This window comes from Pristiophorus japonicus, chromosome 2 (assembly GCF_044704955.1).
Source record: "Pristiophorus japonicus isolate sPriJap1 chromosome 2, sPriJap1.hap1, whole genome shotgun sequence".
In the NCBI taxonomy this organism is placed as follows: Eukaryota; Metazoa; Chordata; class Chondrichthyes; family Pristiophoridae; genus Pristiophorus; species Pristiophorus japonicus.
In genome coordinates, this window is record NC_091978.1 from 271,102,786 (window position 1) to 271,128,601 (window position 25,816).

Below are 25,816 nucleotides of genomic sequence, written 5' to 3' on the forward strand. Positions count from 1 at the left end.
ATAATAACTTGCTCTTTGATTTTTTTTGTCAAAGTGCATGACCTCACACTTTCGAACATTATACTCCATCTGCCAAATTTTGGCCCACTCACTTAGCCTGTCTATGTTAGAATTCTTTGAGGATGTAATGAGCAGGGTGGATAAAGGGGAACTAGTAGATGTAGCCTATTTGGATTTCCAGAAGGCATTCGATAAAGTGCCACATAAAAGGGTACTGCACAAGTTAAGAGCTCACAGGGCTGGGGTAATATATTAGCATGGATAGAGGATTGGCTAACTTACAGAAAACAGAGTTGGGATAAATGGGTCAATTTCAGGTTGGCAAACTGTAACTATTGGGGTGCCACAGGTATCAGTGCAGAGGCCTCAACTATTTACAATCTATATTAATGACATGGATGAAGGGACCGAGTGTAATGTAGCCAAATTTGCTGATGATACAAAGATAGGTGAGAAAGCAAGTTGTGAAGAGGACACAAAGAATCTGCAAAGGGATGTAGATAGGCTAAGTGAGTGGGCAAAAATTTGGCAGATGGCATATAATTTGTGAAAATGTGAGGTTATCCACTTTGGTAGGAAAAATAAAAAAACAAATTATTATTTAAATGGAGAGGGTGAACAGCCAGTGGTCGTGGCCCACATCGGTACCAACGACATAGATAGAAAGAGGGATGAGGTCCTGCAGGCAGAATTTAGGGAGCTAGGAGAGACATTAAAAAGCAGGACCTCAAAGATAGTAATCTCCGGATTACTCCCAGTGCCACGAGCTAGTGAGTACAGAAATAGGAGGATAGAGCAGATGAATACATGGCTGGAAAGATGGTGCAGGCGGTAGAACTTTAGCTTCCTGAGGCATTGGGACCACTTCTGGGGGAAGTGGGACTTTGTACAAGCCAGACAGTTTGCACCTCCACAGAGCTGGGAATAATATCCTCATGAGGCGGGTGAGGGGAGCTGCTAGTACTGTTGGGGAGGGTTTAAACTAGCTTGGCAAGGGGATGGGAACCTGAAAATAGATTCAGTAGGGAGGGGAGTAAAGCTGGAATTAGAAAGCAAAAATAAAGAAAGTGAGTTTGAAGGAGAGAGGAATCAAGCAGGAAAAAGGGTAAAAAAAACAAATTTAAAGGCACTTTGTCTAAATGCACATAGCATTTGTAACAAAATAGATGAGCTGACGGCACAAATTGAGACAAATGGGTATGATCTGATAGCCATTACAGAGACGTGGTTGCAAGGTGACCAGGACTGGGAACTAAATATTCAGGGGTATTTGACAATCCGGAAGGACAGACAAAAAGGAAAAGGAGGTGGGATAGCTCTATTGATAAAGGATGGAATCACTGCAATAATGAGAAATTATATTGGCTCAAATGATCAGGATGTTGAAAAAGTTTGGGTGGAGATAAGGAATAATAAGGGGGAAAAGTCACTGGTGGGTGTAGTCTATAAGCCCCCTAACAGTAGCAACTCTGTTGGTCAGAGCATAAACCAGGAAATAGTGGGGGCTTGTAAAAAGGGAACAGTATTAATCGGGTGATTTTAACCTCCATATTGATTGGACAAATCAAATTGGTCTGGGTAGCCTCGAGGAGGAGTTCATAGAGTGCATAAGGGACGGGTTCCTTGAGCAGTATGTAACAGAACCAACCAGGGGGTAGGCTATCTTAGATCTGGTCCTGTGTAATGAGACAGGATTAATAAACAATCTCCTAGTAAAGGATCCCCTTGGAATGAGTGATCATATTATGATTGAATTTCAAATTCAGATGGAGGGTGAGAAAGTTGGATCTCTAACCAGCGTACTAAGCTTCAATAAAGGAGACTAAAGTGGACTGGGAAAATAGATTAAAGTGTTAGGAGGGTTGATGAACAATGGTGTACATTTAAGGAGATATTTCACAACTCAAGAAAAATATACTCCAGTGAGGAGGAAAAGGTATAAGAGAAAAGAGAGCCATCCGTGGCTAACTAAAGAAATAAAGGACGGTATTCAATTAAAAACGAGGGCATACAAAGTGGCCAAAACTAGTGGGAGGACAGAAGACTGGGTAGCTTTAAAAGCCAGCATAGAATGATTCAAAAAATGATTAAGAACGGGAAGATAGACTATGAAAGTAAACTAGCACAAAATATAAAAAGAGATAGCAAGAGTTTCTATAGGTATATAAAAAGCAAGAGTGGCTAAAGTAAATGTTGGTCCCTTAAAGGAAGAGACCGGGGAATTAGTAATGGGGAACATGGAGATGGCAGAAACTCTGAACAAATATTTTGTATCAGTCTTTACGGTAGAGGACAGTAAATGTCCCAACAGTGGATAGTCAAGGGGCTATGGGGGGGGAGCAACTTAACACAATCACAATCACAAAGGAGGTGGTACTCAGTAAGATAATGGGACTAAAGGCAGATAAATCCCCTGGACCTGATGGCTTGCATCCTAGGGTCTTAAGAGAAGTAGCGGCAGGGATCGTGGATGCTTTGGTTGTAATTTACCAAAATTCCCTGAATTCTGGGGAGATCCCAGCAGATTGGACAACTGCAAATGTAACGCCCCTATTTAAAAAAGGAGGCAGACAAAAAGCAGGAAACTGTCGACCAGTTAGTCTAACATCTGTGGTTGGGAAAATGTTGGAGTCCATTATTAAAGAAGCAGTTGCAGGACATTTGGAAAAGCAAAATTTGGTCAGGCAGAATCAGCATGGATTTATGAAGGGGAAGTCATGTTTGACAAATTTGCTGGAGTTCTTCGAGAATGTAACGAACAGGGTGGATAAAGGGGAACCAGTGGATGTGGTGTATTTGGACTTCCAGAAGGCATTTGACAAGGTGCCACATAAAAGGTTACTGCACAAGATAAAAGTTCACGGGGTTGGGGGTAATATATTAGCATGGATAGAGGATTGGCTAACTAACAGAAAACAGAGAGTTGGGATAAATGGTTCATTCTCTGGTTGGTGACCAGTAACTAGTGGGGTGCCGCAGGGATCAGTGCTGGGACCCCAACTATTTACAATCTATATTAACGACTTGGAAGAAGGGACTGAGTGTAACGTAGCCAAGTTTGCTGACGATACAAAGATGGGAGGAAAAGCAATGTGTGAGGAGGACACACAAAATCTGCAAAAGGACATAGACAGGCTAAGTGAGTGGGCAAAATTTTGGCAGATGGAGTATAATGTTGAAAAGTGTGAGGTCATGCACTTTGGCAGAAAAAAATCAAAGAATAGTTTATTATTTAAATGCAGAAAGTTTACAAAGTGCTGCAGGACAGCGGGATCTGGGTGTACTTGTGCATGTAACACAAAAGGATAGTATGCAGGTACAGCAAGTGATCAGGAAGGCCAATGGAATCTTGGCCTTTATTGCAAAGGGGATGGAGTATAAAAGCAGGGAAGTTTTATTACAGCTATACAGGGTATTGGTGAGGCCACACCTGGAATACTGCGTACAGTTTTGGTTTCCATATTTATGAAAGGATATACTTGCTTTGGAGGCAGTTCAGGGAAGGATCACTAGGTTGATTCCAGAGATGAAGGGTTTGACTTTTGAGGAAAGGTTGAGTAGGTTGGGTCTCTATTCATTGGAATTCAGAAGAATGAGAGGTGATCTTATCGAAACGTACAAGATTATTGTTATATATGTGGACTTGTATTTACTCTGTACAGCCACCAGAAGGCTCAATCCCTGGGTTCCCAAGGGATCCCATAATCCCTTGGGAGCACAGATATGTAAGGAGGCTTCACAGGTTGGAGAGGCACTCTGGAGACCTGCAATAAAAGACTACGGTCACACGTTACTTTGAGCTCACAGTATTCAATCTGACTCTTTCTCCATACAGAACAATTATGAGGGGGCTTGACAAGGTGGATGCAGAGAGGATGTTTCCACTGATGGGGGAGAATCGAACTTAGAATAAGGGGCCACCCATTTAAAACTGAGATGAGGAGAAATTTCTTCTCTCAGAGGGTTGTAAATCTGTGGAATTCTCTGCCTCAGTGAGCTGTAGAAGCTGGGACATTGAATACATTTAAGACAGAAATAGACAGTTTCTTAAACATTAAGGTGATAAGGGATTATGGGGAGCGGGCAGGGAAGTGGAGCTGAGTCCATGATCATATTGAATGGCGGAGCAGGCTCGAGGGCCGTATGGCCTACTCCTGTTCTAATTCTTATGTTCTTATGTTCTTAAATTGCTGCAGTACAGAGGGATCTGGGGGTTCTTGTACATGAAACACAAAGTTAGCATGCAGGTACAGCAATTAATTAGGAAAGCAAATGGAATGTTGGCCTTTATTGCAAGCGGTTTGGAGTACAAAAGTAGAGAAGTCTTGCTATCACTATTGGTAAGACTACATTTGGAGTACTGCATACAGTTTTGGTCTCCTTATTTAAGGAGGGATATACATGCATTGGAGGCTGTTCAGAGAAGGTTCCCTAGGTTGATTCCTGAGATGAAGGTGTTGTCTTATGAAGAAAGGTTGAGCAGGTGAGCCTCTACTCATTAGAGTTTAGAAGAATGAGAGGTGATTTTATTGAAACGTATAAGATTATGAGAGGGCTTGACAGGGTAGATGCGGAGAGCTTGTTTCCCCTCGTGGGGGAATCTAGAATTAGGGAGCATAGTTTCAAAGGGCCCAAGTTTCGGGCCGCGCCTAGAACGGCGCAGCCCCGACCTGGACGCCCGTTTTTCGCGCCACAAAGTGCGCCTAAAAAAAACTTACAGATTCTCCGGCTCCCTGCTGGTCGTTTGCAGCTCAGCGCAGCGCAGCATGAGCTGAAGGGGGCAGAGCCAGGTCCCTGCGCTGGAAACAGTGCCAGGACCTCTGCACATGCGCGCTACAGTTGGCGCGCATGTGCAGTAGCTCCAGGCGCCCAAAACTGTGTGGGAGGGGCCCGAAGCACGCAGCCCCTAGTCCTGGCCGAATGGCCTCACTGGGGCTGCGTGTATAAGGCTGCCTCCCTCGCCCAGCTCCTACTTCCTCTGGACCGGACCCGACCCGACTTGACTCCCGCTCTCCGCGCCCCCCCCCGACACGACATCCGCTTCCCCCGCTCCCGACCTTCTCCCCCCTCCCCGACCGACCTCCGCTCACGACCGATCTCCGCCCCCCCCACCCCCCGACCGGTCTCCGCCCCCCCACCCGACCGATCTCCGCCGCCCCCCCCCCCCCCCCCCCCCGACCGACCGACCCCCGTCCCCTCCGCCCCGACCCGCGCTCCCGACCCCCCCCAGACCGCGGACCCGACGCCACCTACCTGTCAATCCGGTAAGTCTAAGCTCGAAGTCTTGGGGCCGGCTGGGCCCGGCCCGTTCAGCCTCCCTCTCCTTTCTTTCTCTCTCTCTCTCTCTCTCTCTCTCTCCCTTCTCTCTCTCTCTCTTCCCCCCTTCTCTCCCCCCTTCCCCTCCCTCCCTTCTCTCCCCCCTTCTCTCCCCCCCCGCCCTCCCTTCTCTCCCCCTCTCCCTTCCCCTCCCTCCCTTCTCTCCCCCCCTCCCCTCCCCTCCCTCCTCCTACCTCTCCTCCCCCCTCCCCTCCCTCCTCCTCCCCTCCCTCCTCCCCCCTCCCTCCTCCTACCTCTCCTTCCCCCCCCCTTTCTCACCCACCTCCCCTCCCTCCCTTCTCACCCCCCTCCCCTCCCTCCCTTCTCACCCCCCTCCCCTCCCTCCCTTCTCACCCCCCTCCCCTCCCTCCCTTCTCACCCCCCTCCCCTCCCTCCCTTCTCACCCCCCTCCCCTCCCTCCCTTCTCACCCCCCTCCCCTCCCTCCCTTCTCACCCCCCATCCCCACCCCCTCTTCCCCCACCACACCCCCTCTCCCCCACTCCTCCTCCCCTCCACCCCCCCTCCCCATCCTCCCCCTCCCCTCCACCTCTCGCTGTCAGAAACACAGACACTGACAGACAGAGAGTGAGAGAGACACACACAGGCAGACAGAGAGATAGAGACACTAAAGGAGACACACGGGGGCGGGGGGGGGGCATCCCAGCACGCTATTGGAGGATTCCTGGTGCTGCAGTCAGTAAGTAGAAAATGTTTTATTTATTGATTTTTTTAAACTTATTTTTTATTAATTTTTTTGATTGATTTATTGGTTGATTTATTGATGTATTTATAATTTATTATTGATGATGACTCTTTTTGTAAAATTGAAGTGTTTAATGTTTGTAAACTTCCCTTTAAACCCCCCCATTCCCTACGCCTGATTTGTAACCTGCGCCTGATTTTCTAAAGTGTAGACAAGGTTTTTTCAAGCGTACAAAAATCTTCACTTACTCCATTCTAAGTTAGTTTGGAGTAAGTTTTCACTGCCGAAACTTTGAAAACAGGCGTAAGTGGCCGGACACGCCCCCTTTTGAAAAAAAAATTCTGTTCCAAAGTGAAACTGTTCTAACTGACTAGAACTGGAGCAAACTAAATGCCGAAAATTTGAATTTCTAAGATACTCCGTTCTACACCAGTTGCTCCAAAAAATCAGGAGCAACTGAGGCCGAAACTTGGGCCCAAAATAAGGGGTCATCCATTTAAAATGGAGATGAGGAGGAATTTCTTCTCTGAGGGTCGTGAATCTTTGGAATTCTCTATGCCAGAGAACTGTGGAGGCTGGGTCATTGAATATATTTAAGTTGCAGATAGACAGATTTATGAACGATAAGGGAGTCAAGGGTTATGGGGAGCGGGCAAGGAAGTGGTGTTGAGGCCAAGATCAGATCAGCCATGATCTTATTGAATGGTGAAGCAGGCTCGAGGGGTCAAATGGCCTATCCTGCTCCTATTTCTTATGTTCTTATTTTTTTGTGTTATTGCTGGGGCCTTGTCTTCCCCACTCCTGCTGTATATTTAAGCCTCTTTCTGGGAGTTCTTTTCCTGCCGTCATCAGCAGCAGTTCTCACTGTTTTCACCAAAACCAGGGAAAGTTCATCAGCACCATATTCAACCAGTACTGTCATATGCAATCCATGCCTCTCTTAGGTAAAAAAAAAGTGCTGGTAAAATGATTGAAGACGCCTTTGGCAAAGAGGGACAATGTATTCCCCATGTGAAGAAAACAATGTTTTGTCTGGCATCTTCTCATGGTACTGCTGTCTTTAGAAACATAGAAACATCGAAATTTACAGCGCAGAAGGAGGCCATCTCAGCCCATCGTGTCTGTGCCAGACGACAAAGAGCCGCACGGCCCTTCGTCAGCAGCCCTAAAGGTTACGTACAAACCCATGAACAATAACGGAAAGGCAAAGAGCACCCAGCCCAACCAGTCTGCCCCACACTGCTGCAACACCCCTTATACTAAAACATCTACACTCCACCCCAGCTGGAGCCATGTGATCTCCTGGGAGAGGCAAAAACCAGATGAAAAACCCAGGCCAATTTAGGGAGAAAAAATCTGGGAAAATTCCTCTCCGACCCATCCAGGCGATGGAAACTCGTCCAGGAGATCACCCTGGCCATATTCTATTCCCTGCAGTACTGACCATTATATCTGCGCCGACCAACGAAAGGTCATCTAGTCTAATCCCGATTACCAGCTCTAGGTCAGTAACCCTGCAGGTTACGACACTTCAAGTGCCCATCCAACCATCTCTTAAAAGTGGTGAGAGTTTCTGCATCCACCACTCTTCCAGGCAGCGAGTTCAAGATTCCCACAACCCTCTGCATAAAGAAGCCCCCCCTCAAATCCCCTCTAAACCTTCCACCTACCACCATAAAACTATGCCCCCTCGTAATAGCCCCCTCCACCAATGGAAATAGACCCTTACTATCCACTATGTCCAGGCCCCTCAATATTTTGTACACCTCGATGAGGTCTCCTCGCAACCTCCTCTGTTCCAAAGAGAACAAACCCAGCCTACCAATCTGTCCTCATAACTAAGATTCTCCATTCCAGGCAACATCCTAGTAAATCTCCTCTGCATCCTCTCTAGTGCAATCACGTCCTTCCTATAATACGGTGACCAGAACTGCACGCAGTACTCCAGCTGTGGCCTAACCAAAGTATTATACAATTTAAGCATAATCTCCCTGCTCTTATATTCTATACCTTGGCCAATAAAGGCAAGCATTCTGTATGCCATCTTAACCACCTTATCCACCTGGCCTGCTACTTTCAGGGATCTGTGGACAAGCACTCCAAGGTCCCTTTGTTCATCTACACTATTAAGTGGCCTACCACTTAATGTGTATACCCTTTCCTTATTAGTCCTCCCAAAGTGCATCACCTCACACTTCTCTGAATTAAATTCCATTTGCCACTGCTCTGCCCACCTGACCAGTAGATTGATATCTTCCTGCAGCCCATGACTTTCCTCTTCATTATCAACCACACAGCCAGGTGTCGTCTGCAAACTTCTTAATTATACTTCCTATATTCAAATCTAAATCGTTGATATATACCACAAAAAGCAAGGGACCCAGTACTGAGCCTGCGGAACCCCACTGGAAACATCCTTCCAGTCACAAAAACATCCATCAATCATTACCCTTTGCTTCCTACCTCCAAGCCAACTTTGCCCTGGATCCCATGGGCTTTAACCTTCATGACCAGTCTACCATGCGGGACCTTATCAAAAGCCTTGCTAAAGTCCATATATACTACAGCGTACGCACTACCCTCATCGACCCTCTTGGTTACCTCCTCAAAAAATTCAATCAGGTTAGTCAAACACGATCTTTAACAAATCTGTGCTGACTGTCCCTCATTAATCCTTGCCTATCCAAATGCAGATTTATCCTGTCTTTCAGGATTTTTTCCAATAATTTTCCCACCACTGACGTTAGGGTGACAGGCCTGTAATTACTCGGCCTATCCCTTTTCCCTTTCTTAAACAAGAGTACTACATTAGCAGTCCTCCAATCCTCCGGCCCCATGCCCATATCCAAAGTGCACTGGAAAATGATGGTCAAGACTTCTGCTCAACAACCTGGGATGCATTTCATCCGGGCCTTTCAAAGCAGCTAAACCCATTAATACTTCATCTCTCACTATATTTATTTCACCCAGAATATCACATTCCTCCTCTATAGCAGTTTCTGCATTACTTCTTTCTTTTGTGAAAACAGATGTAAAGTATTCGTTAAGAACCCTACCAACATCTTCCGCCTCATCACAAAGATTACCCTCATGGGGCTCAAGTTTCGGACCTCCGCTAGAACGGCGCACATCGGCGAGGCCCGCCTAATTTGTAGAACTGAAAAAGCGCCAAATACTTACCTCGCGATTCTCCGATATCTGTAGGGCCATTTCCAGCTCGGCGCAGCACAGCAGGAGCTGCTGGGGGCAGAGCTGCAGCCCTGCGCCAAAAACAGGGCCGGCAGCTGCGCACGTGCACAGTAGCTCCTGGCCCTCCCAGCATGTCCTGTCTCCAAGCGACGACCCTATCCCTGGCCGAAGGGACATCGGCCCTATCCCGGGCTGAGTGACCTGACAGTACTTACCACGGTGGTCCGCCCGGCATCTCCTGGGGGCAGGCCCCACCTGAACTCCTCGTCGGCGACAGGGCCCGCCCGCCCGGCATCTCGCTGGTGGCTGGCCCCACCCAAAGTCCTCAGCATCGGCCGAAGGGCCCGCCCGAAGTCCTGGTTGGCGGTCCGTCGTCTGCTGGGGGCGGGCAGTCCTCAGCGGCGGCGGGGGCCACCCGCCCGACATCTCCTGGGGGGCTCCGTCCCAGCAGGCTGTTGGAGGGCTCCCGGTGCTGCAGTAGGTGAGTAGAAACTTTAAATTTTTTATTTATTGATTTTTTAATTATTTTTTTAATTTTAAAATTTTTTTTGATTGATTTATTGATTGATTTATTGGTTGATTTCTTGATTTATTTATCATTTATTAATCATGATGGCTCTTTATTTGTAAAAGTGAAGTGTTTAATGGCTTGTAAAATCCCCTGACTTCACTCTAACTTCCCTTCCCCCCCCCCCCCCATCTCTCGTTCCCTGCGCCTTTTTTATAAAATGTAGGCAAGGTTTTTCTGAGTGTACAAAAATCTACACTTACTCCATTCTAAGTTAGTTTGGAGTAAGTTTTCGCTGCCTAAACTTGCAAAATAGGCGTAAGTGTCTGGTAACGCCCCCTTTTGAAAAAAAACTGTTGTAAAACAAAACTATTCTAACTCACTAGAACTGGAGCAAACTAAATGCCAAGAATTGCAATTTCTAAGATACTCCATTCTAAACTAGTTACTCCAAAAAAATAGGAGCAACTCGAGCCGAAACTTGCGTCTCTAATAGGCCCTACCCTTTCCTTAGTTACCCTCTTAATCTTAATATATTTATAGAACATCTTAGGTTTTCCTTAAGATTACTGCCCAAGAATTTCTCATGCTCTCTCTTAACATTCCTAATATCCTTTTTAATTTTACTCTTATCTTTCTATATTCCTCTAAAAATTCTAAAGTATTTAGTCGTTGATATGTGGCATAAGCGTCCCTTTTTTTCTTTATCCTCCCCTGTAAGTCCCTGGACATCCAGGGGCTCTAGAATTATTTTTCCCAGCTTTTTTCTTTAAGGGCACATGTTTGGCCTGAACCTTTCGGATCTCCTCCTTGAATGCCTCCCACTGTTCCGACACCGATTTACCCACAAGTAGCTGTTTCCAGTCCACTATGGCCATATCACTCCTTAACTTAGCAAAATTGGCTTTTCCCCAATTCGGAACTTTTATTCCAGGTCTCCATGCAAACAGCACAACAAGGTGTTGGAAAAGCTGATTGCCCACTGCAAAAGCAGAGAATTAGTAACTGTGCATACATTACCGCATTTGGTTTCAGTTTGCATTAGAAAACAAATAGAATTGCAGAATATGATCTCAAGCCCTAAAGCTCTCTCCAGGCAATTAAACATCTATGCCACCCAACTCATTCAATTAACAGAAAGCAAGAATTCCTGCAGATATAAATGGAGAAAAAGAAATACAATGAGAAGCTATGTGATTTGAGAGATTACTATTTGATTGCAGGACAGGGTTAACCATATGAAACAGACCTCAGTGGACAGTGCGGTCAGGAAGGAGCACATCCAGACAGCCACCATAGTATCTGATGTGGTGCCAGCAGTTGAAGGGCCATCCTTTGATCAATAGTGGGTTAGTAAAGAATCAACTTCATCCAGGAAATACTCAGGGGTTAAAATTGGCTATCACCCCAGTTAGGGGTGGTAACCTCTGTACCCCAGAAGCGAAATTCGGGTTACCGCCCCTCACAGAAAGTGGAGCGCAATGTCACGCGCTCCACTTCCTTTCGGGGCAGGATCGAAGGCGCTACCCGAGTGCATCGCGGTGTGCTATGTAACCTCTCCGCGTAGCACCGACGCGTTTCAACGCCCCTCCCCTTCCGTTAATGGGGAGAGAAGCTGCGAGCTTTGCAGGCCCTTTGATGACCTCCACTGGTGCTAGGGGGAGCCGAGGCCACAGCCCAGCACCAAATCGGAGTGCCGGGCTGCACAATTGTGGCCAGGACCCCGCAACAATGATCGAGAGTGGCCCGACCAGAGTCAGGAAAAAACAAAATGGCATCACACAGCGCCGCGCACCTCCCCTTTAAATTTTGCCCCCCTTTAAATTTTGCCCCATGATCCGGTTCGCAACCCACAAGGCAGGCACGGGAATCACCCATGGTAGCTTCACAGGGTGCTGGCCAATTAATGTAATGAATGGATTTGTGCCTCCGCTAACTCCTGCGCAATTTTGCAGGATCCGGTCGCATCTCTTCCCCCCCCTCCCCCCCCCGGTGCAAAAACACTTTTGCGCCCCATCAGCACCTCCGAGGCACACAACAGGTGAATTTCGGCCCTTCAGTGCTGTTCAGCAGCCAGCCACCTCACTTCCTTCACAAAGGGGAAACACTGGGGTAAAAAAAAAGTACTGACTGGAAATAATTGACTGTAATGGAATTCTGACTTTGTGCAGAGAATTAATTTGTCCGGGGCCAAATCTCTTTAGCAAGCAATGAATGGATACACATGCATGTTGGCTGGGATCAAATAGCCGTAATGGTGTACGTAGGTTTGCTGTGCCAATTCATGAAACATTGTTATTCATCAATACTTGTGCAGGGTGACTGAATTTGAAATGAACGTGTTGTCGATTATATATTGTTGGATTTGTTGTCCTTCCTGCAGCTCTTGTGGAACTGGGAATTCTGCAGCCTTGGACCCATTCTCAGCATCCTCTTCAGGGTTTTCCTTGGCTTCGTCTTCAACCTACTGTTTGATGACTTATGTTCTGAGAGCCTTATTCTGTAGAATGCCACTATCTTAGGATACTTTCTTCGTGTTGTACAATAGAACTCTATCAGACCTATGGGGGAGCATTTGGGGAAGAGTGATCATAAAAACATCAGGTTTAGAATAGATATGAAATGGACAAGGAACAATCAAGTGTAAAATAACTTAACTGGAGGAGGCCCAACCTCAGTGAGTTGAAAAGGGATCTGGGCCAGATGGATTGGAATCAAAAATTGGTCGGCAATACAATAATTAAACAATGGGAGGCCTTCAAAGAGGAGGTGGTTCAGGTACCGAATACATACATTCTCATGAGGGTAAAAGGAGGGGCATCCAAAGCATAACTTCCTGGATAACAAAAGATATAGAGGCAGAAAAAGTAGGCTTATGACAATTGTGTGGATCATAATACAGTCGAGAACCAAGCTGAATATAAAAAGTACAGGGGAGATCTAAAAAAGGGAATAAGTGGGGCAAAGAGAGACTATGAGAAGAGATTAGAGGCTAAAGAGTGCCCAAAGGTCTTTTATAAGCATATAAATAGTAAAAAGACAGTCAAAGGAAGGATGGGGTTGATTAAGGACCAAAAAGGAGATATTCTTGTGGAGGCAGAGGGCTAAGGTACTAAATGAATACTTTGTATCTATCTTCATTAGTGAAGAGAATCCTGACAATGTACCAGTAAAGGGGGAGATAGTAGTTATATTGGATAGGATAAAAATAAAGAGGAGGTACTTAAAAAGTTGGCAGTCCTCGAAGTAGAAAAATCACTCGGTCGCTGAGGGCGAAGGCTCTGGCCATAATCTTCCAATCCTCCTTCGATATGGGAGTGGTGCCAGAGGACGGGAGGATTGCAGATGTTACACCCTGTTTAAAAAAAGGGGCGAGGGAAAACCCGACAATTACAGGCTGATCAGCCGAATGCCAGTGGTGGGGAAACTTTTAGAAATAATCATCTGGGACAAAATTAATTGGCAATTGGATAAGTATGGGCTAATAAATTAAAGTAAGCATGGATTTATTGAAGGCAAATCATTTTTGACTAACTTGATCAAATCCTTTTGATAAAGTAACTGAGAGTGTTGATGTGGGTAGTGCATTTGATATTGTTTATACATTGGTGTTCCCCAGGGGTTGGTATTAGGCCCGCTATTCTTTCTGATATATATTAATGACCTGGACTTGGGTATATAGGCCAGAATTTCAAATCTTGCAGATGACACAAAACTCAGAAATGAGGAGGATAGTAACAGACATCAGGAGGACATAGACAGACTGGTGAAATGGGCAGACACATGGCAGAGGACACTGATTTAAAGTGATTGACAAAAGAACCAGACTCGAATGAGGAAACATTTTTTTACGATGCGACTTGTTGTAATCTGGAATGCCTGAAAAGTTGGTGAAAACAGATTCAATCGTAACATTCAACATAGAATTGGTTATATACTTGAAAAGGAAAAATTTGCAGGGCTCCGGGAGAGAGCAGTGGAGTGAGACTAATTGGATAGCTCTTTCAATGATCTGGCACAGGCCTGATGGGCCGAATGGCTTCCTTCTGTGCTGTATCATTCTATGATTCTATTCAAGCAGTGGAATCTTTTCTTCAGCATGCCTATGATATACTCTATTTGAGTCCCTGTCTAGCAGTTGGCATAGTCTGATAACTGCTGGCCTGTGTAACTTGACTGCTTCCCCTCAACAAGATTTAGGTATCTTGATCTGGAGTTTGTCAACACAAGTAATACCCATGGTAGTGAGTATTACTGCTTCTTCTTGCCTAATGATCAGTGCTTTCATACTTTCTATTCTGCCAAGAAGTCAAGATCAACCAAGAGGCAGCTATTGCCTTGAAATGTTGGTCTCAAGAGGCAAGTGCAATTGATTGTGTTTCACCATGGTGACCAATTCTTTCCTGACAGATTTGGGCATCCATCTTCAAAAAGCATGGACCGAAGGCATGTTGACCTGGCCACACATATCTTGGCTCATAATCTGACTCAAGTTCTGGGTGTTATGACCAGTCTTGCTGTTTGTCAAGGACCAATCTCATGACAACTTACTCAAGAATCTGGACATCATAGTGGAGTGCATAAACAATCAAGGATGTAGCTGTATAGGTGTAGCCATGGCACGAGAGTAGAGTTACATTGATATTGGGCCAGATTTTGCTGAAAAGATAACAACGTCTGAATGATATACGCTGTTATCAATGTGCAAATTGGGCAGCAACTTGTAGCAAGGAAGAGATACCCCATGAATTGCAAATCACCAGTTTTCTATCTGATGTTTGCCTTTCTGCCATTAGCATCGTGAAAACAGCATCTCGTGCTTAACCTCCCCGTGATTTTCATGAAGTTTCTGCCACTCGCATTAAACTCGCCATAGAAAGTTAAGTTATGCAATTAACAGCATAAGTACCCTTTTAACAACATTATTATTATTATTGACTGCCAATCAACCTCTCTTCCCCATAAAGTCAACAATTATGTGTGTGAATTCTCAATCCTTCAAGTTGTGAATTGCTTTAGGAGATTTTAAAACCCCACTCCAGCTAAATCTGGCGTATTATTCTACTCCTTGAGAGTAACTCTCTGTTCCCATGAAGGTGTGCAAATGATTGGGGGCCGAAATTGCTCCGCGCCCCATTTGGGGGCAGTAACCTTTGGGCCCAGGACTTTTACCGCCCAGGAAGGAAGTCCCGCCCCCGGCGTACAATTGGATTTTGCGCCCCTCAAACGAGACAGAGCATTATCCCTTTTAAGGAGCGCTCCAGGCGTATGTTAGCTCCCCGTGAAGCTGGTGCTGACATCGGCCTGCACCAGCCTCGCGACCCATGGAGCAAATTCCCCAGCGAGTTGGCACGGGGCACGGTGCTACTAGCAAGTCACCTGCAAAATTTCGCCCAATTTCGATTGAAGCACGACTGTCGCCTGCCCCCGGGCGAAAAGGAACGGGAGCAATTTTGGCCCCTCAGACTTCTGATGGAAATATTCTTTTGTTATTCAGCAATATACAATAACGGTAAAGTTGGCAAGTGATTTAAAAAAATGCGGCAAGTAACAAATATCCTTTTTTAGTGCATTGGTCGTAATCGTGAAGCAATTTCCACAGCACTTAACTGTCCAATCAACATTGTGCAGTATTTGTGCATTTTGGTTCCGAAGTTTAGATACTTATCTTGAATCTGTCAAGAAAAAAATGTGACCATATTATTAATAAAGGAAAAAGTGTATATTCATTAACAGTGCTTGTTTTATAAAATTAGCTGCTTTCAATAGCAGTTTCAATACAGTTGTTTGAATTTATGGACAGTTCAGTGGTGAATTTCCTTTGGGCTTCATCTGCTCCACTACTTTAACTTCAATCTGAATTTGGCAGAAACCCTGTAAATGGGGTTTCTATTGAAGGTACGGCGATAGGTCGGGAGAAGCCCCCAGGAAATTTATCTCTTTCATTCACCCCAGTTTTAGAACTGTCCAGTCATGTACAGCACAGTTATATCTGAAGTCAAGCTTCCTCCACTCTGCCCCAATAATGTGCCTTGTCCAACTTCAAAAGAGCACTAGTGCACCATTGTGACATTTGTTCAGTTGCCCACACCAGCCATCCTGTGGCTTCTCTGAGTGAAATTGCCAATGTAGTGCCTTGTTAGGGACATGTTTATGCTGTAAGCTCTTGCCCACCGGCAACTGGTTTGAGGCTATCGATGCTCATTTTATATAAGACCCTTACAGCCAACAGACAGAGACTTTCATTCCATCAATGTGGGATGGATTTAAACTCTGATCCGAGATGTGTCAAATCCACCCATTCCCCATCTACAGCAGTTTCTCAAAATCAGAACACTCTTTAATTCTCTAATTTTACATTTCTTCCTTTTACATTTCATTACATTTCACTGCTGAGAAGATGAATAAAATGTGAGCATTCTTTCACAATGATTTCACTAAAATGCACGTTGCTCCAGCTGGTGGGAAAGGATGCTGAAAATAATCCCTCTGTCCATTTGCATGCTTGTAATAGCAATATGTACACATCTGCTTAACACTGTTTTTGTCTTTATATAATATAAAAGAATGACTTCTTGTCTCTTAGGAAACCTAGGTGCCCAGCTGGTTGAGTACAAGGACGATATGTACATAACCTCCGACTGTGGCAATACATGGAGGCAGGCGAGTAAACTAAACCTAGCATTTTGTGCTGCGGCTTAAACTGTTCTGCTTTTGCCATTGATACATTGACCACTTTATGCTAATGTTTTTTTGTGACTGTCATTCGGACTTTTGGTTCTCACTGTGTAAAGAGTGTTTCATAATTCAAACCAATCTGTAGCTTCAATAAAGCGTGTAAAATTATTGTTTTCCTTTATATTCAATATTCTTGCATTTGTGTTTTTCATTCAAAGTATGTTTATCATAAAATCTTCATCCATGTTTGGAAGTTATAGCTAACACTCATATAATTGGCTTGGGAAGCTACCAGCTAGGCATTAGCCACTGACAACCATATTAGTATGAAAGAACACGAGGCTAATTCGCATATTAGGAAGAACAATTGCTGCTCCTTTTTAAAAATTGCCCGTAGGGGGCTAATTTTAAGGGTGGGCACTCATTCGTTGATGAATGCCCCAGTAGTGGCACCCCGCATGAATAGAACTCCTCTCTGTTTTCAATTCGACAAGACGCCTACTACACTCAATGATGGGAAGAAGAAAAAAATGCTGTTAACGAGCACTGAGAAAATATGTACAAAACCCTTAAACCAACTCGCGGTGCCTCCATGTTCGGCTGCTTTGTCTTCTCTGTCTGTTGTTGCTTCCAGTAGCCATGAGCTTTTGGAGTCATTTTTATTTTAGGAGAAAATTCCAACTGCTTTTTTAAAATCCTTTTCTGATTGCTTCCCACTGACAGATATTATACCTCCCATTACTGTGAAGTGAAAAAAGAGAAAAATCAAAACTATGGACCATGAAATCGATCTTTTAACTTTTTTTCTATTTCCCAATGTGCGTGGCGGATTGGTGCAGATGAACTGTCAGATTTTCATTGTGTGTGCAAATGGGTGCAGGCTTTGGGACAAGAGTGGAGACAAAAGAATGTCAAACAGCCTTTGTGTGATTCGACGAAATTCAGATTCTTGTTTGACCTAGATCAGTGATTTTAAGATAAATTAAATCACAAGGTGACCATCATAAAATGGCTGCTATTAACATAAAGCAGAGAACTGATAAAAGATTTTACTTCATGCTGAAAATGCTAATTTAACTTATATTTTACATTCACGATGACAATTACAAATACGATTCAATCATTTGCTTTTTGATTCATTTTCTTGAAGTTCTCCAACAATGAAAGGAATAAAAAACAATTAAAAATACAGAATGTAAGTGGTTTTAAGATGTGTTTTGTATGTAATCTTCAGTTGTCAGGAGTAATTGCTGTCATTCCATTGTAAATAGGAGATAAACTGATGTAATTTTCTCAGTTTCCTATAGACACACCATTACTTTCAGTCAGCTGTATATTTTGCTTTTCCTTTCAGACAATAATTAGCTCTTAATTCATGGTGGCTTGGTTGTGCAGCATGTTGGTAAACTAATGACCTGTGTCACGGAATAGTTGCATGATCACAATTCCCCAAGCACAGTGAGCTCATCAGCTCTGGCAGTCCATCTGTTCCAAACAAAGTACTTCACCATAGAAAACAATGAGAGAGGGAAAATTGGAGGATGATTGAAACTGGGCCACTTTCCGGAACTTCATGATGGGCAGTTGCAAAATTGCATTAACAAAGTCAGTCACATGCCCACTGACCCGGTTGGAGAATGGAGCATGGTGAGGTGGACCGAATAAAAAGGAATATTAATAAAACAGTTTTGAAGGGTGAGGAAATATATTTCCATTTAACCCTAGGTGCACAGACCAATTTAAAAAATAAGAGTTTATTTTATTTCGAGTTGCATCAGCCCTGCAGTTCATTTTTGTCTCCATGGATTAAATTCCAATTTTATTGAAGACGGTTTTGTTTTCAGAGTTAGGAATGTAAACTGCATAAGGCTCAATAAGGATCCTAATACTCTGACTGATTCATTTTTGTTATTTCCTTCAGGTGTTTGAGGAAGAGCATCACATTCTGTACCTTGACCATGGTGGTGTTATTGTTGCTATCAAGGACACCTCCATCCCTCTGAAGATACTAAAGTAAGGAATTGTAAATTTGAGTCACAGTGGCGATTTCAATATCAATAACACAGTCACTGATTTCTTAAACACAGCTCTTCTAAACAAATTACTTAAGAATTTTATATGATTTCAGAGATGGCCTGACTTAAAATCAGACCATTAAGATTCAGTATATGCTAAGGCAATTCTAATTGAAAACAGACTAACGTATTGCCTATTTCAAAAAGGATAGCAAAACAGACCCAAGCAACTGCAGACCAATTATTCTTACAACAATATTGGGTGTTGCTTGACTTCCAGAAAGCATTTTGACAACATTCCATACACAAGTTTAAAGCAGTGGGGATCCAAGATAAAATGGGAATGGATAAGAAATTCACTGGCTTAAGGGTAAGAAGCAGCAATTACTTTTTAGAGAATTTATGTCAGGGATGAAGTATTGAGTGGAGTCCTCAACATTGGGACTTTTATTGTTTCTAATTTACGTTAATAACTTTGATTCAGAAGCTCAATGCAAAATAGTAAAATTCACTGAGATACTAAAATTGGGGGACAGTTAAATCTGAACAAGCAGCTTGGGAACTAGAAAGTGGATGGAACAATTGCAGATTAAATTTAATATAGACAAGGGTAAAAGCATTGAAAGAAAAAATGGGTGACATAAATGCTCCATTAATAGTGTTGAGTTGCTATGGGTGAAGTTCAAAGAGATCTATGGGTTTTAATGGACCAGATGCTTAACATTTGGGCCTAGACTTTCCACTTTTTTTGCATCGATACCGCCCATTTAACGTCCATTTTAACGCCCAGATATTGCCCATTTAGCAACAAAATGGAAACTAACGCCCATGTATTGCTCACTTATCGCCCATCTTTACTTTCGGCACATAGTTAACGGCGAAAATTAATAATACCGCCCGCCCACTTTTTTTTGCCGTAAAGATCAGAATGGGCGAAACTAACACCCATAATATCGCCGAGTGTTACTTTCAGCACCTCGGCCACATATCGCCGAACATATCACTTGCCGAAAAACCCTCTGAGAAAAAGTTGCTCTCACCTGAACTAAACCCTGCGGTATGGACGCCATGTTGTAAATCGGAGGTCGGTTCATATAAAAGGCTACTTCAAGTTCTGAAGAGTTTTGATGTACTGTGCAGTTCTTTTAAGGTGATTTGAACATCTGAACAAACATCTCATCATACTGTGGACTATTTGAATCTATTTTAGGTGTTTTAGTAGGTAAATTTATTGTTTGTGAACAATAGGTATAATACTGATTGTGATTGTAATGGGTCCTATAATTTCTCAGCCTGTCTTGATGACTACGCACATGCTGCAGACTAGAGATGGCAGAAGGTATATTCAAGAGTATTATGTACCCAGTCAAAGAGGTGGCACACTGAGGAGGAGGACAAGAACTTACACCCCACACACTTACAGGGAGAAGCGATCTTATCTGAGACAATGCACAACAAGGTTATGTGAAATAAAAAACATTTAATGAGAACATTTATATAAAATCATAATTAGAACTGTAAAAAAAACACCCCACCCCATCCCAGCCCACAACAAATTGATGACATTTATATCATTCTTAAAAGTGTTCACATTTCAAACAAAACTTCATAATCAAAGAACACAAATGCAAAAAAACAAGGTACCCCCCACCCCACAAACCTCCCAACAAAATAGCAACCACAACATAAAAATACTGTGACCAATACAACTCCTGCAGCCATGCACCTCACTTTCCTTCCCCCCCACCCTGCTTCTCCTCCCCACCTCTACCCCTTTCCCTTCCCCTCCTTACTCCAAGCCACCTTGCCGAGGAGCTCCTTAGGCACTGCTTCATTGTGGGGGGGGGGGGGGGGGTGAAGGCAGAACTGCTGGTTGGCCGGATATGGGAGAGGAGGTCCCGAGGTGGGAACATGCTCCGAGCCGGGAACATGCTCCGAGCCAGAAGCAAGATCTTCCTCCTAACTCTCGTGTTATTGGCAATGGGGGTGCGGCACCTTGGGATGCAGTGCCATGCTCCGGGACCACTGGGAGCCCTCTGCCTCCAGTGTTCCTGGCTATCACCTCCAGGACCTCCGCCATCCATGGCACGTACTCGGTCATGGTGGCAGACATACTGGCCAGCTGTTGGGATATGGCCCCCATTGTCTGGAAGATCTGCTGACCTATCTCAACACTCCTCCTGGACAAGTGTGCCATGTCCCCGCTCAGATCTGCTGCTCATGGAACAGACCTTCTGCATCGAACCAACCTCAGCGCCGTCATGGAGACACCTCGGGTGCCCTGCGGCAAGGTGCTTGGGCCCGCTCCCTCCACGGTGGAGGAGGGCATGGCCGCAGGAGCACTAGATGCAATCGGTGTTGAATGCATTATGGAGCTTGGCAATGCACGCTCCTCAAAGTCGGCACTGTTTCCATGGAGAAGGCACCCTGCAGGTCCACGGGCGACAATCAGAGCTCCTCAGCACCAGCTGCACGATCGTCCGACGAGTCCGGCCCCGCACCCCCACCTTCTGGGCTTGGTGATGTTGCATGGGGCCGTGCTGCCGGCTGAGCTACAAAACATAAATGAGGCTATTAGAGGAGAAGGAGGTGCTAGGGTCACAAGGTGATTCCAATGCTTCTTACAGGATTTGCACAACAAAAGCACCACTGCAATCAAAATCATCACAGACATCACATTTCCTGACCATGACCAAATTCTGCATTGCAATGATTCTCATGAGGCCATCATTATTTAGAGAACACTTTTATCAATCATCTATCATATATTATTGGTTGGATATGAGTGGGTGTGGCATCTATTGACTTCGCCAGTAGTCCTTTTTTTTCCCGCGTAGAAGGGGGAGCATCGGTTTTTTGGCGCAGACATTAGGCTCCACCCCCTGAAGCTAAAGGACAGGCTGTTCGGCGCCACTTTCAAAAATAGAATGGGGAAACTTGCAAGTTATTTTTTTTGGAGTAGTCGGGGCCAAAAAAAACGGGCGTAACTCTTGCATTACGCCAAAAAACAGCATTGGGGAAAATTGAGCCCTTATTCACTAAGTGATTTAAAACATGAACTGAATATACCTTCAAGTCTAACATCATAGAATATTTTTATACCTGCAAGAATAGACTTTTAATTGTAGCCTACGTATTGGAAAATATTATGAGATCATGTGAAGCATTGCAGTTGGTAATATTACTTTCCTAAGTGTGAACTGAATGGATGAAATGCTTTCTGTTGGTTTTCTGCCTAGGTTCAGTGTAGATGAAGGACATACTTGGACAACGCACAATTTCACCAGCACTTCTGTCTTTGTAGATGGGCTACTGAGTGAACCAGGGGACGAAACACTAGTTATGACGTGAGTATATCAATAGATGACACTTGTTATGTTTCCAAAGCTAATACTGATATGGATGTTTTGCAGTCTGACCTGAAAATTTCTCCTTTGGGGTAAGAAGTTAGTTTTTCAATTATTCAACTGAAGGTGTGAATGTAATTTGTCACTATACTGTGTGCTGATGTGCTCCATTGCTTAAACTGTGTGAGAGACAAACTTAGCTCTGTTCCATTACAGGGAGAATAGTGATGGTAGATTGTAACAATGTACACTGATAGTAAATGATTGTTAAACTGGAACACTTGTTGCTGATATGTTGAGCATCAGTCACAATGCATGTAGTGCCTTTTGGATTCGGTACTGAAAAATTGTAATTGCATTTCATTTTAAAAAACACAAGGCACAGTTCAGTGGTATACAAACTTTTCATGCAATATTGCAGTTGTGATAATTTTCTAAAACTAATTTCCTCTAGTTTCTGTTTAGTCTGCTGATAAAAAAATTGTTTTTCTTAATCCTTTGAAAATTCATGAAATGTGTGAACCATGGCCATTTCATGAAGTATTCGAGAGATATCGAGAGCTCATAAACAGGGCAGTTCTGTGTTTTAAACTGATACATGTTGGGTTTAGAATACTCACTATCCTTCCCTTATGATATAGGCATAGGCATGTGGGCTCAAGAAATAGAGAGAGACATCTGATAATTTTTATTAATATAAACACTCATTTTGCGTTTGTAGTATGTGTGGTTAGTGCATTGCTAATAAGTCAATGCGTCAGCATACGCATGGATTTCTTCCCCCTATACACACATGCTCATTAGTGTTACTATGGGGGGACTATTAACCCCCAAGAATGGGTGGGTTGGGGGGCGGATGGGCAGTTAAAATAATTGACTTTTGGATTGCGACCGCAACCCGGTACTAACGTGCCCACTTCCAGGTTTAACGGAGGCGTGTTTGGACGTGTGCGAATAACCTGCTCTCTGTATTTGGGACTTTAATTAGTGCAGGTGGGCGAGTAATTATCACAGCAATTAATGTCCTTATGAGATGTTAATTAGGTCTGTTTAAATTGAATTTCACTGACCTTTACATTTAACGTCTTCAGCACGGGTTTCCTAGGCTGGCCAGCAAAAAGGAGGCGATTTACAGCTGCACTTCATAGGGGTATATCAGCTTCAGATAGCCCAAACTAATGAACTGCTTAGTTCTTACAGCTGCTTTGTCAGTTCTCGCTGGCAGATGTTTAGCAGAGAGTTCTTGTCACCGTACAGAGATGGGAGAACTTTGCAGACTTTCAAACAGACACCAGCAGGATGGGGGCCACCTTGACAATATTTTTGACAGTACATCTGAAGAGGAAGAACATAACCATCTATGGCAACAACGACATGCTGTGGTGGGATCAGGAAGGGCACAGGAGGGAGGTGCTCTGGAGAGGGGCCGAGGTCACAGGAGGCATTACCCGCATAACACGCTGTACAGACAGATGCTCAGCTTCCTTGACCTCTTGGAAGAGCAGTGCTCCCGCAGGCTGAGGTTGTGATTTCAGGAACTCACAGCCATCTAAAACCTTCTAGAAGAAGACCTGTTCTCTGCTGGAACTGACGGCCACTCATTACCAATAGCTGTGAAAGTCAACACCACCCTCAATTCTTTTTGCCTCGGGTTCCTTCCAGGGTGCTACCGAAGACCAATCGAGGGTTTTGTAGTCCGCTACACATAAATGCATAAGGCAGGTGACGGATGGATTATTAGCCAGGATTGGGAGTTATACAAACTTCCCCTGTGATGACAATAGCCAAAATAAGTGGGCACTCTGTTTCGCTTTTCTGGCTGGTTTCCCACAGGTATGGGGTGCCATTGATTGCACACGTGACAATCCGAGCACCACCACAGCAACCAGGAGTTTTCATCAACCGCAAGGGATATTATTCTATCAATGCACAGCTGGTTTGCAACCACAAAAAGAGGTTCATGCAGGTATGTGCCAGATTCCCTGAGAGCTATCATGTTGCTTTCATAATGCAGCAGTCCAACATTCCAGACCTTTTTGTTCCAGGAAACAGAATTCAGAGCTGGCTCGCAGGAGGCAAGGTATGCCTCCTTCAAACTTGGCTCATGACACGTGTGAGGAACCCCACCAATGAGGTGCAGGAGCGCTACAATGAGAGCCACATGACCATCATGTGTGTCATTGAGCAAGCCATCGGCATGTTGAAGATGTGCTGCAAGTGCCTAGATAGGTCTGGAGGCGCCCTTCAGTACTCGTCAGCCCGGGTGCCCAGGATAATAGTGGTGGTCTGCGACCTGCACAATATTGCAAGCAGAGAGGATTGTAGATGGTGGAAGACGAAGTGGCTCATCATTCATCTTCGGATGGGGAGAACTTGAAGGAGGTGGAGGAAGATGAAGATGGGGCACCCATAACCAGACCAGCTCCATACATTGCTGCCAGGGATGCCCTAACAAAGGTTCAGCTTAATGTTGGCTCACACAGGAAAACATCACAAATGAAATCCTCTGGCCCGCTCCCACCACCATCGGCAACCCAAGCACCCAAACCCCGCCACTCCCTTTGCACCAAATTCTTTCAACCACGCATCCAGCGATTGTACAGTCGCCCAATGGGTTCTGTCATGTATTGACATTCATCATGAAACTACTGCAAGGCGAGATGACACTTGGGAGGCAATAATGGGCAAGACGTGGAAGTGGTGCCAAGCAATAAATGTTATATGTTATAAGAAAAGGAAACTTAACAATATAGCATTTTGTCAAACACCCATGTGCCTTGCTGAATTACAATAGCTTTTTCTTACGCTTGCTACTGCTTCTACGTGGTGTATCCCATGTGACTTCAGCAGTGATAGAGGAAGGCTGCTTAGATCCCTGCCCTGACTGCTAAGATGTTTTTGGTCTATGCCCTCTGGGTTTTGGAGCCCCTGAGGGCCCCACCAAAGACTGTTCCACCTGCTCTTATGCAGGGGCAGACTAGGCCATCGGGAGATGTGTCTGGATGTCAGGTCCTGGGTGAGGGGGGCGCAATGGGTGAAAAGCGGAAGCTATTTGAGTGGAGTTCCCACTCTCCTATCCCCTTTCGCCATCATCCCTATCCTGGGCCAAGACCAAATCACTCCTACAACTTGGTGAAGATCAGTGACATATTGTAAGGTCACGGATGAGATATCTGTAATCCTGTCTAAGGCAGCAGAATTGTTGGTATCCAAAGTCTGCACGGCCATGCTAAAGGCTTGCATCGACTTGTTTGAGAGTTGTGCTTAAAGCTCCATGGAGGTGACCAATCTCTCCATGGCAGACATTCTCGTAATTCCCTGTGCCATCAGTCCACTAGTGATCGAGCTGGACTCCTCCATCTGCCCTGCTATTGTGGAGAGTGTGTGTGGCCATCTGTCAGTACCTGGCTAAGTTGCTGATGCACCTCTAGCATTCTCCTTCCCAACAATAGCATCTGTGTCCAGCTGAGCAGAGCTTGAAGAGGATTATGCATTGAGACAGACCTGTGAGTGACTGAAGGTCACGTATTCGCCCGATGGATGCAGTACATTTGGTGAGGGTGACTATGAGACAGATGCATCATATTGCATAAAGATTGGGGTGAGTGGCAAAGGTGGATGGATAAATGGGGAAATGATGAAGTGCATAGAAGGTGAAGGCTGGGTGCTGCTGAAAGTTGAATGGGTGTGAGGAGTGATGTGATGGAGTACTCTTGGCAAGTGAGAGTGAAAGTAGGGTCTTAAAACACAGGATTAAGGTGAATCAGCAAATGTACTCATCTTTGTTGATCTGGTTAGGTCATTAAACCGCTTCCTTCATTACATCCAAGATTGGGGCACAATGCTCCTGCTGCTTACCTCCTCAGCCACCTCCAACCATTCCTTCTGGTGAAGGCCACAGAGAAATGGATGTCCCTCCTGCTCCTGACTGCATCCAGCAGTAATTCCAGGGATGCATCATTAAATCTGGATTCTGCTCTTGCTCACTGTGCATCCATTCTGAACACCTTCTGCCTCCTCCAAACTCCATTTCTACATTGTCCCTTTAAATAGTGTTGT

At 44.6% G+C, this 25,816-nt stretch overlaps 1 protein-coding gene across 3 annotated transcripts in view; it reads left to right on the forward strand.

The window, feature by feature from the left end:
• The window catches only part of sorcs2 (sortilin-related VPS10 domain containing receptor 2), a 963,539-nt gene that overhangs the window by 826,629 nt on the left and 111,094 nt on the right, over positions 1–25,816 (forward strand). For all 3 annotated transcript variants that reach the window (XM_070871372.1, XM_070871374.1, XM_070871375.1), the window contains exons 12-14: positions 16,304–16,380; positions 18,317–18,408; positions 21,650–21,757. In XM_070871372.1, coding sequence (XP_070727473.1) covers positions 16,304–16,380; positions 18,317–18,408; positions 21,650–21,757 — 277 coding nt within the window. The remainder of the gene's footprint in view (positions 1–16,303; positions 16,381–18,316; positions 18,409–21,649; positions 21,758–25,816) is intronic.